We start from the raw sequence: 16,674 nt of genomic DNA on the forward strand, positions 1-16,674 counted from the left end.
AAGTATGTTTTCCCCAGCAATGTGGAACAAGACAGGGTTTGAACAACCACCAGGATGCCTGCTGCAGCACAGAAGCCCACATCTTCACAAGGTGTTTCCTCTAACTCTCCATCATCTCATATGTCCCATTCTCACACAGGTAACAGCCCAGAATCTAGATTTCACCCAAACAAATAGGTCACTGCATTTTATTATCTTTCTACTTCACACACACTGCTTTTATCTCCTATTAGAAAAAACTTGCACAAGATTTAAAACAGCATCTGTTGGCATGCAGCAAACTTGTTCTCCACTTGTCAATGCTGACATATACCAAAACTTTCTGGTTCCCCAGTAGCAACATCCCAGGCCAGGTTGCTGCTCTTCTGCAAATCAGTGAATTCCTGGTGATGTTATTGCAGAGCACACCGCATGACTTATCTCCTCCAGCTGCTTTCCATCACTGAGATGATGTTTCCTCCTTTTACAGCCCTCCTTCTTAAAGGTGAACCATATGTGTTACAAACACATAGTGCTTTACTACAACAGAGTTTTAATTGTTCAGCTGTTCTCTACCTTGCATTGCAGACTGGCAGCTTCTAAAATGAAGCATAATTACTAAAAAAAAAATGGAAAAGCAGAAGTTTGGCATAACTACCTCACACAAATCAAACACCTCACTGTCACAGCAGCTGTTTTTTAGGGTTTCATTTGTTGGGGGTTTTGGCAATCAAAAAAAAGCCCCCAAAACCAGGCAATCAAACTCTTAAGCACCCAAAAATAAAAAGATAATCAAAGGTTATTTAGGAGGAGATCTGACTGGATGACTCAATAGCCCTTTTCTACTTTAATTTCAGTGGTGACAGAGAATGGTGATAAAACTTGATCTCTCTTTAAATACTAGGAAAAGTGAAGGACTGGGGAAAAAAGAGGAATACTCAGTTACAAGTATACATTCTATAAACAAGGCCTCTTGATGAGAGCTGCTAAAAATAATTGTAATTTAGTGGTCAAATAGAAATCTGCTTCCTCCTATACTTAGCATCCAGTTCAACCTGCAATTCAGAATTCAGTTCGAGATTTTCTTCCCCTTTCCCCTTTTACACAAAATCTACCAAAGATTCAACTCAAGGAGATGCTCTGACTTACTTCCAAATGGATTTTGGAAAACATTGCCCAAGAAATTGACATAAAATTAAACAATTTCGCTTGCATATTTAACTACATAAACATTTTAACCAAAAGTGTTTACCCAGTCTAATCTCAGATCACCACACACTAGCTATCTTTGCAAATAAATACCCTTTTGATTAGAAAGTCTCACTTTGCAACCATTCCTTGTCACTTCCCTCTTGCACTCAAAATATTGCATAGCCAGCTTTCTAGAAAAAGGTTTTCCAAAGCTAAACATCTCATGTCCATTTTATTTCTTCTTCTGGGTTAATTAATGCACTCAGTAAGCAACATATTTGTGGGCAATGTGAACTATAGTTCATATTTAAGTAATTCAGAACCTTCCTCAGTAGGCAAGCAAACATGTTTTCTTTATTACAGGAATAATACTTTAAAAGCCTTCAAGATGGTGTCTGTGTTTCAGTTTATAGGAAAAACTGCACTGTGCCTGCAACAGCAAACTCACCATCTGCAAACTTATTATCACTTCAAAACAATTTTCTAAAACCTGGAAAAATCTCTCAGGAACCTTAGTCAACTAATTACCTCTGCAATTTAACGTTTAATTTTTCTGTTCCCTCATTCTGAGCCAAATCAGAGTAGAGCAACTTAAATCAATACTAAAGCAAGGTTAGAGAAGAAGGAACTCAAGGAGATGCAAACTTCCATTGCAAGCTTTTCTAGCTTAGGATCTGTGGCAAAACAAAGGTTATTCAAGAAGTACCTGCTATGCAGAAGGGTTACAAATATTTCAGAGACACTTAAGTTCATAATCCCTAGAAGCATACAGGATGAGGAATATTTATGATCCAGCTACTTCCAGCAAATCAATATATAGATATATATGACCTTCAAGCACCGTAAGTCAGTTCTCTCCTCCACACTCGTTTACAAAAACATAAATATTACTTAAAACCATAACTGGAGTCTACTCCCCATCTTGGCAGCTGAATTTTTTTTTTCCTCTTTCCTATTTGTTCATTTTGAACACTGGCTTCTCTTCCTCTGGTCACTGCACCTTCATTACATCAAGCTGAAGGGGTGCACACAGATGGTAAAAATTGGGGAGGGGAAGTTTCTGTTGCAGAATTTTAGCACTGGGGGTCCCCCTGGTGCTGAAGATAATTCAAGTCTGGTGGCTTCAAAAAAATTCAGGAGCAACTGTGTTCATCTAAAACAATGATGGTGTTTGGGAACACTAGTTCTCTCTTCAGAAATGGTGTGGTCCCATTTTTGGTCTTCAAGATCAATTAGTAAAGCAGGTGAAAGAACAAGACATAAAAGTAAAATAAGGCCACTTGAGACAGGCCGGCTCACCACTCAAATAGCAGAAAGCTGGAGGTACAGACGCACGAAGCAAAAGCAGCGGTTTCCAAGTTTCACAGCAGTAATGGAAATTGCTGTGATCCCTTTCTGAAATTCTAGCTGACTCAGCCAGACTTAGAAACTACATCTGGAACTATAAGGATATTTTTACACAGCCTAACTAATGCTGAGCAAAGGTTACGTTTCTCCATCAACAGTTTATTGTAATTGCTATGGTAATCCATATTTACATGATATTCTGCTTTCAGCACCCAGATACCAAAAATGCAGTAATCCAGGAATGGATCCAGCAGTGCCATGGATTAGCTGCATTATATCCCTAAAGAAAGGGCTTTATAGGAGGCAAAGGATCTTCCTTAGAGAAGACCAGTCAAACTGCAGTGAGACCAACAGTAACAAGGAAGATAATGAGTGGCACAACTAGACTGCTCCCATCAGCAAAGAAACCATCCAGATGCACCCTATTCAATACAGTAATTGATTCACTCAAAGCAGCTGATGGTCAAACAGAAAAAGCGAATCATGTTGGTTTTCTTTAAATGTGTATGGACCCCCATTTCACTCAAGCAAATTCCCTCCCATCAGTCAGGTCCCAAGGAGCTCATGCGCAAGTACCACAATACACCAGGAGCGACTGCTGGGGACCCAACAGAGCAGTCAGATGTCAGACAGTTAAACAGATGTTGGGGCCATCTTTGCTGCCCAGCTCTGCATGGGAGGCTTATATTTGAAAAAGCCTTTCTAAAGAGAAACAGATTTAAAAGGTTTACTTTCATAGCTCATACTGCATGACCAAGGAGAGCAGACTGTCTGCCATACCTTTACAGCTGTCATAGGCCAGAAGCCACCTACCACTACAGCTGTGAACGAAGAGCACCGCATTATGATTTTGTGGTGTGAGTCTCATAGGGAATTAGAGCACTTTACCCCTGTCTCCAAGTTAATTGGTGCTGGGTTAAAAAGTTACAGAACAGTCAAAAAGAGATTGATTAGTTTTAATTATGAAGCTTCATACCCAGAAGCTGAGAAGTACTTGACAGACTGCCTAGCCCCCAAGCTTGTCCAAGAAATTACTTACTGCTTCACAAGGTTCCTCACTGTTATCGCCTAAAATATTAATGTAATTATCAAGCAGCTAAAGTGTTTTGAATGATGAAAAGGAGGGGAAAAAAAAACCCCAACAAAAAGAACAACAAAAATAAACCTCCCAAACAACAAAATAACAAACACTACCACAAAAACCCATACACAATCACCATACCACAAAAAAAAACCCAAGCCAAAAACAAAAACACCAACAAGAAACCCCACAAAAAACACTGAAAGTATCTGTAGTCTCAACAATTAAGACATAAAGACATACAGCTTTCTAGGCAGTAAAATTTATCAGACCCTGACATCCTATTAAATCAGTTGTAAAACTGTCAAAAACTGCACACATACATTATTAGAAATACTTCAACCTTTGTCATTTTATTAATCTTCACTGTGTACAGTAATATCAATCATGAGGGTAGTTATCACTCCCTAAGCACCCAAGGCTGTGAAAGGCAGCACCAGAGAAGTTAAAAAATTGAGACCGCAGGATGCAGAGGCACTGAGTTTAAGCTTCAAACAAGGCCTTTATCATACCTGCACCAATCAGACATTGAATCAGGTTGGTGACTCCATTTGATACCCCATTTGAGTCAGGGTAACAGAAAGAGTGAAGCATAATCCCCATGAGCAAGACTAACAAGAGAAACTGTCCTCAGTCAACCACACTGCCTAGATCACATTCTAAAACTTGGGCCTGATGGCTGGGACATTCTGGACCTGTGATGACTATGTAGAAATCCCAAACTAGTATACACAGATAATTTCCTAATGAAAAATGAATGCTGACAGTTTGAAAACTCTTGTCTTCAAGTAGGTATCAAAGAGCCATAAGATCCTAATGTATAAATCTCTAAAGCTCATAGTGTTCACTGTTTGCTCTTAAAAAAGTTTCATTTACCTGTAGTTTTTGTTCATCTTCTGCACCTTGCAGCCCTGGCAGACGGTGCTCAGCCTCATCCAGCCACTTCATTAGACTATCATGTTCCTTCTTATACTGGGAGAACACTGGAGAGAGTTCCACCACCTGCCTCCTTTGAAATGGTCTGCACTCCTACAGTCCAGTGCAACAGGAAAATACAGTGTAAGAAGGACATAGTGAACAAAATAGATCTTATTTATTTGGAAAAAAAACAAAAACAAAAAACAAACAAAAATACTTGAAGAATCCATTTGAAGAATCCATTTGAAGAAGCAAATCACAAAATATGCAATAGCAGCCTTTTTCTTTTTTTTTTTTTTTTTAACAGTTATACTCTATTTATCTGCACAGACATGTAATCAAAGGCAGCCTGAGGGTCCTACCCTGCCTTCAAGCTACACCTCACCTGACCATCTCTAATACGATTCAAACCAGGTGAGCTAAAAGGAGTATAAGAATACAGATCCCTATTGTTCTACACAGAAAAATTTTTGATATGGCATGTGTATGAAAGCACCACGACATTCTAGAGTTCACTATTGCTGATAATACCCTCTATAGGAAGTAAGAGGAGTTCAGAAGCAGACTCATTCACACAAAGCTCTTCAGCTGAGAACTCAGTGAATATATTTGTGTACACGTGTCTATGCAGTCTCTCTTTACACAGCAAGTAAAGCAAATGCCCAACTGTCTGCACCTATTTGCGTAAATACATTTAGGGTGGCCCTTTGTGAAGCTGTGAAAAGGACTTTAAAAATCAAAACCACTCCCCTAAAACTTTGGAATGACAAAATTCATACTCTGGAATTGCAAAGATTCAGAGTCACACTGCCTGTATGCACATTTAGCTCTTTCCCAGAGAATCTTATACGCTAAAAAAATCATAACCAGGTTGCAAGTGGGATGACAAAGTGACAAATGCATAAATGAGCTTTAACTATAGTTACTATTATACTCATACCTGCAAACTCTTGTACTTTTTCTGCAGAAGCAAAAGCTGTATGCGGATCTTCTCTCTCTTATGGTCCTCCGTAGGCTGCTGTAGCAACTGCCCTCCTCTCTGTAAAACTTCTTCAATCTGAGCTCTTTCTTGATCCAACTAAAATGACACAATTCTGTATTATCTACAGAAAGCTCAGCTATGGCTTCCAAAATGAATTTATTACCTGCTCAGATATTAACAGCAATGGTACCAAACTATTGTTTATTATCCAAACATGAGCCAAATTCAGGCAGAGATTCTCCACCACAACTACCGAATCCTAAAATCCAACTTGGTCGATCCATAAACTTCATAAAGAGATGCCCCGCATGAAGCTCAGTCAATGAGCCAGCAGTAGGCAGCCACAGCAAGAGGGTGCTATGACTTCAGCTCCATTTTTCTAAACATTCCTTGACAATAACAAGCAAACTCAGAGCAGAAAAGCAAGAAAGGGAAAACATAATATAAAAACAGCACAAAGGGAAGCATATGTTCTATAACAATAGGTCCTTCCATAGAGACCTTTTAAAAATTGCTTTCTGTAGTACACATGCCATTTTCCATAGACATACTGAGCTTTCCAGCTCAGTTTATAGTATTTCATGTGCTTAAAAGGAAGGCAACTAGAGTGGCCTGGCAGGACTTTACTCAATTTTGTGGGCAGCAAGGATATCATGGACCAGATGCAAACAAAAGTAAAACAATTTTATACTGGTGAATAGTAGAGACTAGATAACAATCTAGGAAAAGTCCAAAAAAAGTCCAATTTTGTTCCAAGTTTTTATTTGGACTTGCTATAAGCCATATTACAACATTCTTACTTGTACCTCATCTCACAAGCATCCACTGACCTGACTTATGAACGGTAATTCAGTATGACATACCAGTTTAAATTTAAAGGGAACAAAAAAAAAGAAATCTATCCAGTGCAATAGAGGCCCAAAATTGCCAAATACATAGTAAGAGTCTTAGCTGCATTAAGTAATCATTTCAACATAAGTTCAGACAGTTAGATATGAAGAAATAAGGAAGAAAGAAAAAAAAAGAAAAAAAAAGTTTGCACACTATTATTTTTACAGAAAGGATTCCTTATAAAAAACAACTTTGAGTAGAAGAGAGAAGATAAATGAAAATCAAAGTTCGCTACCTGAATTATAAAAAACCCATGATGAAAATGCAGACTGAAGTATGACTAGTTATTCTCAGTGCACCAACCAAGAGGCAGCAGCTATGGAAGAACTATGGGAAAATTCTGCAGTGTTTCCAACAACCTAGTAATTCCTTTCATTTTTCTATTCCTGTCTTAAAAAGATTTCCTCAGAAGACTTCCCCCTCAGTCTTGAGGAATGTAACATGTGGACAAAATAGAAAGGGAGTTAGCTCACAAACCTTTTCATCTTCCCCACTCAATTCCAAATGCTTTTCCACAACTTTTAACATATTCTGTATGTCACTCTCAAATTTTTCCAGGTCTGGAAAAGCTACTCTGACTTCACGGGGCTCCGATGTGACAGGAAGTCGTTCTTGACCAACAAGCATCTGCAAAGCAAAATAAAACTTTGTTGAAGCTGGAAATTTTGTCTGAGCTGTCACACAGTTTAATGATTTGAACCAATTCTCCATGAACAGGCATAACAGTTTGTAGGACCAGCAGATATCAACATTAAAAAAAATTGCAAGTTTTTATTCTAACACTGAGAAATAGTTTGGACACAGTGTTGATAGGTATTACTAAGCTTCCACCTTCAAATTTCCATCTCAGCATTCGGGTCTCAAAAAAAAATACTCCAATCACATTAGTTTATGGTGTTGTTTATATAAACATGCAGTGCAATATACACATTTTCCTGAATCTTTATAACACAGTTATTAGTACATTTTCCCTTGCAACTTAAGTATCCCCTGTTACTCAGATGAAAAAAAGCAGTTGGTCTAAAATCAGTCTGTCAATTTTCACATATAAGTATCTACGTTTAGAAGAGAATCAAAAGCAGTGAAGTGATGTTCTAACACAAAGATCTATCTCCTAAAGCTATTTGCCATCATTTTAGCTTAGACACACTCCCTCCCCTCCCCCAGCACGATTTGGGGCTCGCTCTTCCTCACCTTGGCGCTTTTGATGTGCTGAGAAACCTTCTCAAAGTTCCGGTTCAGTTCTGCCAGTTTGGGTTCAACCAATTCACGGCATGACACCCCCCTACCGTTCATCAGGATAATAGCCTGATCACGCACATTATCCACTCGAAGGCTAACATCATCCAATTCAGATGTTAAGCGCTAAGAAGTGAAAGAAAATGCAAATGGTTACCCTAGGAAAGGAAAAAATATATATATAAAAAAGTGGCAACAAACCTGACTTGATGTCATTTAGAACCCAGAAGTGGTTACTTGACAGCAGCATTTCCTACCTTCACAGTTTCCTCCTTTTTGCTTGCTGACTTTTTCTCAATTTCATCCAGCAAGGCTTCAGCCTGATACAACCAGGTACTTATGTGGGCAACATTTTCATCAAATATTTCCAGCTGGCTCTGATGATTCTGGAAAAAGATTTAAAAAATACATCAATGTGAGAAACTCTAAAAGATCCACATAACCACAAAAATCCTCAACAACAAACCCTGCCAAAACCACCACTATAAGTAAAAAGGAGATCAATGGACTAAACTGTTATGCATACACCTTGGAAAGGAACACCAAAAACTAGATTGTACCTTTCACCTTCAATAAGTGTTTACAATAATTCAATTTTCTTTCTAGATTCTTTGATGATATTGTTCCTAACTCACAAAAAGGGAGACAGAAATAGCTGAGGTGGTTTGTCCAACTAAAGACAGACAATGTTTTACAACATTACATCAGACCACATCTCAGCCGAGAAAAAAAACCCACCATTTTTTCAATTATCACTAGGAGATACAACACTATGCGTTATGTGCAGTTGCTGTTGCACTTTTTTTTTTAATTGAAAGGAGGTTACACCAAACCCTACAAGTTATAATAGTCTAATTTTGATATGTTACCAATTACATTAAAATATTTCTTCCTCTTAAGAAAAATCACCACACTGTAGACAAGTTAATTAGGTCTGCTTTCACATGCAGTCAGAAATTATAACATTACGTGACAGAGACAGAAATAACTCATTACTCTGTGTGACAAAACAACACTATCAGATTCAGAGAAGTACCATCCTGCTTAAGCAGAGCTTCTTACCCCAGAAAGGGTAGCTAGGCTTTGATGTTTTAGAGTAATAAAACCAGGGGAGAGGAGGAAAGAGAAAGCAGCCCTATGATTGCTCTCTGTAACAACAAGAAACTTAAATCTTCACCTAGGGAAAGAACAATTTAACCTAAAAAGTCAGCACAAGGACAATACTCATTACCAGGCATGAGCATAAGTTAGAAGGTTTTTAGTTGTGGATCACTCTTAGCGCATTTACAAATAAGGATACACTACCTGACTACTAATATGGACATCATTGCATTATGAAACAGACCTGCAATAAGACTGGATAGGATGCAGAGGGCTCATCATCTAGGTATGCACTAAAGTTTCCACAATTTCAGCCCATATCAGGGGCTTCAAAAAGTGGATTGTCATAACTAGCTGAATGACACAGAAATATCTTATCTATCTGAAAACATCAGTGTGGTACTAGCACCAGTTGTAGACTGTCTCATGTCCATTTAGCAAAACTTGCAGCTTTAGACTTCATAATACACTTAGTCTTCCATTTACTCAGCCAAACAGATGCTGTTAGCCTCAACTCTGACTTGGCATACTCCTGAACACTTGCTGTTACAGGCTGTCTGAAAGAGCAATAGGCTGAAAGAGGGTCCCAAGTGCTTTGCTGAGCACCACTAGTGAGTTACCAGTCATCCATTAAACAGCCATCATTTGGGTCTCGAGGAAATCTATTGGCACAAAAACACTCTGTTCATGCTGGAGCTGGCACAGAGGTTTCTTTCAGGCTGAATAAGGAGCAGCCTCATGGAAACCAATCCTTTGGGGCTAGTTCCTTTTGTTTTCTACTTACATAATAAATTCATGAGCTATAGAAACTTACATAAAAAGAAGCTGGGCTTAATTAACCTGTTATGAAACAAATGACACTTTATAAACTGTGGCTTTTTTCCCATCATTTTAATCTGGCAGAATCAGCTACTACCAGTTAATGAGTAAACCCCCTAGCAGTTTCATGAATACTTGTATGGCCCATAACCTACTGAGTCTATGTGTGATAGCAGAGGCCCCCTTCCAGGACAATTTAGAAAGTTACCTCTATGCACTCGGGTAGCAAGAATTGTATTAAGAGCTAAATAACAAGTGGACACAAAAGGCTAGCACTATTGGTGTAGTGAAAGAGAACGTGATAAAACATTAACAGGGAAGAGGTACAAGGAGCTAAATTTGTAAGTAAGGACAAAAGATTAAAAATGTAACGTGATGGCACATAAAAGGCAGGGAGAAAGAAAAGAAAAATTAAAACAGATGTGTAAAAGGTGTTTACTAAGCATATGCTTAGTAATTCTATAGAAAAGAGGAATTACACCACAAAGTGTAGGGAAAGTAAGAACCCAGAAAGAGTTCTAGCACTGAAGCCAGGAGAAAGGCAAAAGAGAAATAAAAAAGTTAAACCTAGTGTTATTCTCTACAACTAAGCAGGTTATTCCCACTAGGTCAAATTAACTGTCTGCCTGATGTTTACTTAGTTTCATCACCCTCACATCCAGATTCTGCATTTTCATCTAGACATTCAGCAATAGCTACTACTACCAAGCACATAGCACCAACAGGCACATCTAACACACTTGCAAAAGAGTTTCCCACCTTCCTCAGTGTCTATAACCTCAATTCATCTCTCCCATCTACAGAGTAACCAGATACCCATTCTACATTCCTTTATGTCCATGAGGGACCATGGAAGCTTCACATCACAGCTAAGTGAGACAAGTAAGAACTGCAGTTGCTCTAAGGGTGTGGAGGGAGAACCACCCTGAATCTCTCCCACATGCAACATACCAACAAGGTGTCACACCAGTCCTCAGTCCAGGTCCGAACTCTGCTCCAGCCAGCATTAAGGACGCACAGCTTCTCCTCCAGAGAAGTCTCACTCCCTTCCACCAGAGCCTGGAGCGCAGTGCAGCTTTCTGTGATGCTCTTCAGATCAGCTTTCCTCCTCTCCAGCTCCCTCAGCACATTCTGAAACAAGAGGAACCATTAACACTGCACACTACTCCAAATCACAAGAGCAAGGGAGACAGATTTTTACTTCCATAAGAAACAAATAGTATCATAAATGATCTTCACTTGAGGAGGGGAGTGGGTGGGGAAATCAAACGAAGCAGAATTACCTTCTGTTTATACTCATTCTATGTATGTAGTGATTTCTTTTTGAGTGATCATGCACAATGTATGTAAGTGTCCTGAATAACTTAGCTTGAGATCTTTTTGTTTTGTTGTTTTACAGTATCTTTTCAGTTCCTTTTCATTCTGTAGGTAAATGCATCATATCACAGGTCCAATTTTAAGAGGTTCTTTGCTGCACCGTCAATTTTCAAGAGACACTTCAGTTTTCTCTCTGCATTTTTCTATTAACTACTTTTACAGTTGTCAACAATGAGAAAAGTGGTAGGCCAATCTTCTTGTGAACCACCACCACCACCCATTACTGCAGACATTCAATTCACTTGCTACATATTACAGAAGCCCTATTGTTATATACCTTTATGAAGATACGTAAATATATATATCTTTAGCTCTAATATTTTTCAAAGTCATCTCTGCTTCTAAATAGTTTTAATCTAAAAAAAATTTAAAAAATCTTTGGAAAAATGTGTACTGACATACAAATCAACTATGTCATATATTGAATATCAGTATGTGATTTCCATTTGGAAAATAGCACCTCTTGCCATAAAAGATCAATAATATTATTAATGATAATATCTGGCTATTTAGAAAGCTCTTTGGTGTCAGTGTACAGTGTGGGGAAGAATGCAGTTAATCACAACTAGCATCTGGAGCTCCTTGAACATCTTATTAGCAGTGAAGTAAATAAATTATTATATTATTGTAACTTCTTATCTTCAAAACAGAAACAAATACTCAAGTTACTACATCTTAAAATCGCCTCTAGAAAAAGGCACGAAAGACAACTTCACATGAAACATAAAGGGCTCCTGGTGGCACAGCATAAGAGCTCATGAACTATTTCCATTGCCTCCAAATGTATAGAAAGTATATTTCAATAAGTATTTACAAGCTTGTTTGGAAAGAAATCTCAGGGATACTGCCACAGCAGAAATATAATGATAATAATTTCTAATCCTGAGTGAAACACATGAGAACAGGTTATAATTAGATCATTTTGTAATTTGGTAAGCTTTCAAGATTGCACACGGACTTATTCCAAAAGTAAAAAGTGATAAAAAACGACTGTAAAGATCAGTATTACTGAACTACATCAACTGACATGTGTTGCTAACTCAAACTACTACACACACAAGTTTCTATAGTGTGAGAAAATGCACACTTTGCTTCAGAATAATTATAACATGTTCACCTGCTTCCACGAACAGTTCAAATAAATAAATGGAAGAAAATAAGGCATTACAGGAGCTTTTTGTTTTGCAGTCACAATTATAAAGACAAAGCAGTTTCAATGAAAAGTTACAAACTCAATTTTTCATTTAAAATGCCACTGAACTTAGTTTCTTCTACTAGTAAAATATTTGACCCAACCCAAAATTATATTTGCTTATAGTTACCATACTTATGAACTGTGCTAGAGATACAGTAAGTTGCTTAAATACCTATTAATACCAAATATATAATAATGTCTTTAATATTTCACTGCCATGTAAGTTTGAGGCAAGATGTCTGAGATGAAACAGATCAGCCTCAGTATGGTACTGAAAATCATCTACCAGATCTTCTAAAATTTCATTATATAAGAGGTTTAGAAGCAAGTTACAGGGATTTAAATTAACAGCAACTTCTACACAGTATTGACATAACGTTAAGAATTTATTCTATACATATTTAGAGTGTGCTTACTTTGGCCCAGGCAATTTCTGAATCCAGATCAGAAAGCAAGCTCTCTGAAGTGGACTTCTGCACCAGCTCAGCCTCAGTGGTAGCTAGCCACTCTGACAAAGAGGCAGTCTCTTTCTTCATTTTGCGTGCCAGCTGGGATGCTCTTTCGAGGTCTTGTTTTCCTTCTGTCACCTGCAAAAAAAAAAAAAGAGAGAAAAAAAGAAATCAAAACTAGATTTTAAAAGATAATAAAAAACAAAAGTGCTAGCCAGCTGAAATATCCACCCAAATATATAAAATCCTTGCATCGTAAGACTATCTTGCATTAGGGAAGGACCCTGAAAAGAAAAATCATTTATAAACATCTGCATCTTTCTATACAAAGCAGAATACATAAAACAAGAATAATTTTAAATTAAGATAGACTTAAGGAGACAAATAAACCTGCATATCAACTTATTTATAGCTAGTAATAACCAAATTGATGTTTAAACTTTGTTTATTATTATCATTTAACTGAAACTCAAGGGGAAATAGAATCCAGTCAGTCCCACAGGTAAAATTCAGTTCCTTTTTTTATTTTGATAGACCTGCTAGCAGAAAGCTGCGAAGAAAATTTCACTGAAAATCTTGTCTGCCCATGAAAACATCTCAGTAAAGTGAATATGAAATTTGATGTTTGCTGCAGTATAATAAATTCAATTTCATACTGGCTATACAATTAGTCTGGTCAAACTAACACAGACTTGAGAATAAATCCAACCATAGCAGTCAGAATCAATTGACATTTCGAAAAAATGCCCTCTGTCTCAGCTCACGAACAAAATCATAACATTGGTTTGCAAACAACTCTGCCCTTCGATCCTTTCCCAATTTCTTGTCTACATGCTTTCTGCATTATAGATGTACAGGTTCCACTAGAAAACACACCTTTGTGAGCATTCTCAACTTTACAACAATAAAATTTCCTAGGGCCCATTTCAAGATATTCTGACAGTGTGATCTGGCCACTTACGCACAGCTTCATTCACAAAGCACTGAAGAGGCACAATTCTGCTTGGATTTCTGTCTTAATTTGGGTAGGAAAAGAATCTCATATTTCTCCCTCATCCCTTAAGGGTTTAAGCATTTTTTAAACACTTCGATAAATTACAAAATTACTAAGAAAATTGTTCAAATCATATTTAACGCAGTTTATGGGAAATACATGTTTGCCTTCATTTTCTATCTTCATACCAAGGGAAACCAGAATCACAAAATGCTTGGGGTTGGAAGGCACCTCTGGAGATCATCCAGGCTGACCCCACTGGCCAAAACAGATTCACCTACAGCAGGTTGCACAGGATCCTGTACAGGTGGGTATTGAGTATCTGCATAGAAGTAGAATCCACAACCTCTCTGGGCAACCCTTTAGATGGATTACAATTAGAAACCATCATGACACCTCCTAAAAAAATTTACATCAACTATTTACATGAACTCAAACTTCTCATATGACAAGCTGATAGCAAATTATCTTGCAGGCCATTTTATAGAGCAGGTACAACAGTGCTCAAAGACTTCAATGTCTAGCAGACCAGCTTTGCTAGAATGATGAAAGCTCTGTGAACCTTTCTCTCTTTGAGGCTACCTTCCCTTCAGGAACACCCTGTGAGCACACGGGTCTTGCACAACTGAAGGATTGTTATGTGTGATCTTTAATCTCTCAACTGATTGCCCTTGATTATAGCAACTAGCCTATACAGAATCAGCTTCATAATCAAACTTATAACAGCATCTGAGATCAAAACAACAAAGAAGGGAATTTATATGCAGATGAATGTTCACACATACATTTGTTTTTCTTACCTGTGCCCCTAAGTCATTATAAAGAAATTTCAGTGCTGTCAGCTGTTCATCCATCCCTTTGGGATTATCTGTCTGTTGTTTCTGTACAATTTGCCTTCCTGTCTTGATGACAGTTTCAACCTCCAACTTCACCTCACTGAGGGTCTTATAGAGTTTCTAAAAACACAAATATGTATGTTAGTGATCAATTTGTAGTGTAGATTTTCAGACTTTGCTTCATTTGGGGACCTGACCCTTACTGCACTTAAACTCCAAGATATGGATTAAGAGCAATGTCTGCTCAGATTTCAAACTGTCGATGTTCCATATTTTATTCTAGTTTCAATTTTCACCACCCAGGAAAAAGAATTATTCCAATAATTTAGCACTCCATAAGATCACCACATGTGGCAAGGCTAACGCTGTGATCGTTACTTGATATTATGCATAGTACTTGTTTTGTTCGAATACTGAAACCCAAGCAAACTTGCCCCTGGAGTGATACCTCTCCATAGCACAAGAATGAACCAGGGAAGGGAATTTATAAAAACTCAGCTGTTCCACCATATCTCTGATCAACAATCCACTCCTCCTATGTCCACATTCTGACACAGGAGAATTAGAGATTTTTAATTGCCAATAGTTTTGCTGGTGTTTTGCAAAGAGTTGTAACATTTCTATCAGGACTCTAAGCAAAATTTCCTCAGGAGAGAGTTTAGGCAAGAAGAATCACACAAGAAAAAAACACTCCCAAGCAGAAGTTAAGAACACTGCATACTTACCATGCACCTGTCCAGATGCGCCTGGATTACATCTGGGTCAGTATCCTTCACATCCAAGACATGAAGTTCTGCTTTTACACCATCCAACACCCGCTTGCAGTCCAACATGCGCTGCTCAAAATTGGCTGGTTTCTGGAAAAGCTGATACTTTGTAGATACTTCTCGGAGTTTTCTCTGTTTTAAGGAATATTATGTTAACAGAATGCCTTAAATCAACATTGCATTTCAAAAAATAACATTTAAAGCATCTCCGCCCACAGATTCTAACTCACCTCTCATGCCACCACAACTCAGTATACATGGCAATGCTATTTGCCAAACCAAATTCTATCACCTATTCCTAATCTCCACCTGAGGTGCAAGAGAGCCATAATTCTGCATCATACACTTTCAAAATATCCATAATACTAAAATACAGAGACTTTCTGACTTTCAGCTTTTATCTCATAACATGTACGAAATTTAAACTTCCTTATTCAATTCATCCAGTACTGCTTGTTTCCTAATGAAAGCATATAAAAGCATATACTATTTACTTCTGAGGCTCGGTTGACCACACCAAGCAATTTACAAGCTGACAACAGCAGTGTGTAATTGAAAACCAGAAGCTCTTCACATTTAAATTCTTAGTGTGACTCCCATTTTTACCTGCAAAGCATCCAGCTGAGTTCCACCACGGGGAGACCTGCTTTCAGGAGAAGCAGGAGGGAAAGTGCGAGCACTTTTCTTGAGCTCCTCTAAGGTGGATTCATGAGCTGCAATCTCAGCTTGAATTTTCTGCCACATCAAAGAAACAGGAAAAAAATGTCACAAATTGCTTGCAGAGAAGGGAAGAGGAACTCGTTTACCACCTATCATCCACCAGAAGTAAATCCACTCTGTAAAATTTAAACACTACAAGATTTTACATGTTCTGGGTTTGGTGACAGCGTGCTAAACTGAAAACCATTAAGACTGTTATTCAATACAATCTTCTTAAAACAGGAAACCAATCCAGATTACAAAAGATATCACCTAGCACATCAGCACAGGACTGAAATGAAGCCTTCATGAATTACTAAGTCTACGCTGAGCACTATCGTGAGATATTTCAGAATGTTTTGTAGCGAAAAGCTATACTGGAATACCTGGGCCTCCTGGGGCATCTGAAAAGCATCTACCCTGTCAGTCAGGTAAGATGTCAGCTGTCTATCCAGCTCTGCTAAGTTTTCCTGCAGGACCTGCAATATGTGGTCAGTTTCTCTCATGGTCTGAAGCTGCTGTTCCAAGGCAATCTGCCGGCTCACCGCCTGAGTGGGACAGAAAGGTAAGACAAGATGGAGCAATAATTCAATAGGAATTACATTAAACTTTCTCCAACCAAGGTGGGGGAGACCCAAAAAATCCTATGCCAGGAAGACTGTCTAAAAAAAAAAGCAAAAGCAAGCCCTAGAAGGCAACAATTTTTGAAGCCTGCTGTGATTCATACTGGTAACTAAAAAACAGTGGCATAGAAGTAGAGTTCTGCTGCTAGATATACAGAATAGTGAAGTACAAGAAGGGAACAACAT

At 38.1% G+C, this 16,674-nt stretch overlaps 1 protein-coding gene across 6 annotated transcripts in view; it reads right to left on the bottom strand.

The window, feature by feature from the left end:
- Positions 1–16,674, bottom strand: part of UTRN (utrophin) — a 374,126-nt gene that overhangs the window by 229,284 nt on the left and 128,168 nt on the right. For all 6 annotated transcript variants that reach the window (XM_030500119.1, XM_030500120.1, XM_030500121.1 and 3 more), the window contains 11 exons: positions 16,252–16,413; positions 15,773–15,901; positions 15,125–15,298; positions 14,364–14,519; positions 12,537–12,707; positions 10,500–10,679; positions 7,886–8,014; positions 7,584–7,754; positions 6,867–7,016; positions 5,457–5,594; positions 4,475–4,627 (listed from right to left, as the gene is read on the bottom strand). In XM_030500119.1, the coding sequence (XP_030355979.1) occupies positions 4,475–4,627; positions 5,457–5,594; positions 6,867–7,016; positions 7,584–7,754; positions 7,886–8,014; positions 10,500–10,679; positions 12,537–12,707; positions 14,364–14,519; positions 15,125–15,298; positions 15,773–15,901; positions 16,252–16,413 (1,713 nt within the window). The remainder of the gene's footprint in view (positions 1–4,474; positions 4,628–5,456; positions 5,595–6,866; positions 7,017–7,583; positions 7,755–7,885; positions 8,015–10,499; positions 10,680–12,536; positions 12,708–14,363; positions 14,520–15,124; positions 15,299–15,772; positions 15,902–16,251; positions 16,414–16,674) is intronic.

Source organism: Strigops habroptila, chromosome 10, assembly GCF_004027225.2.
Source record: "Strigops habroptila isolate Jane chromosome 10, bStrHab1.2.pri, whole genome shotgun sequence".
Lineage (NCBI taxonomy): Eukaryota > Metazoa > Chordata > Aves > Psittaciformes > Psittacidae > Strigops > Strigops habroptila.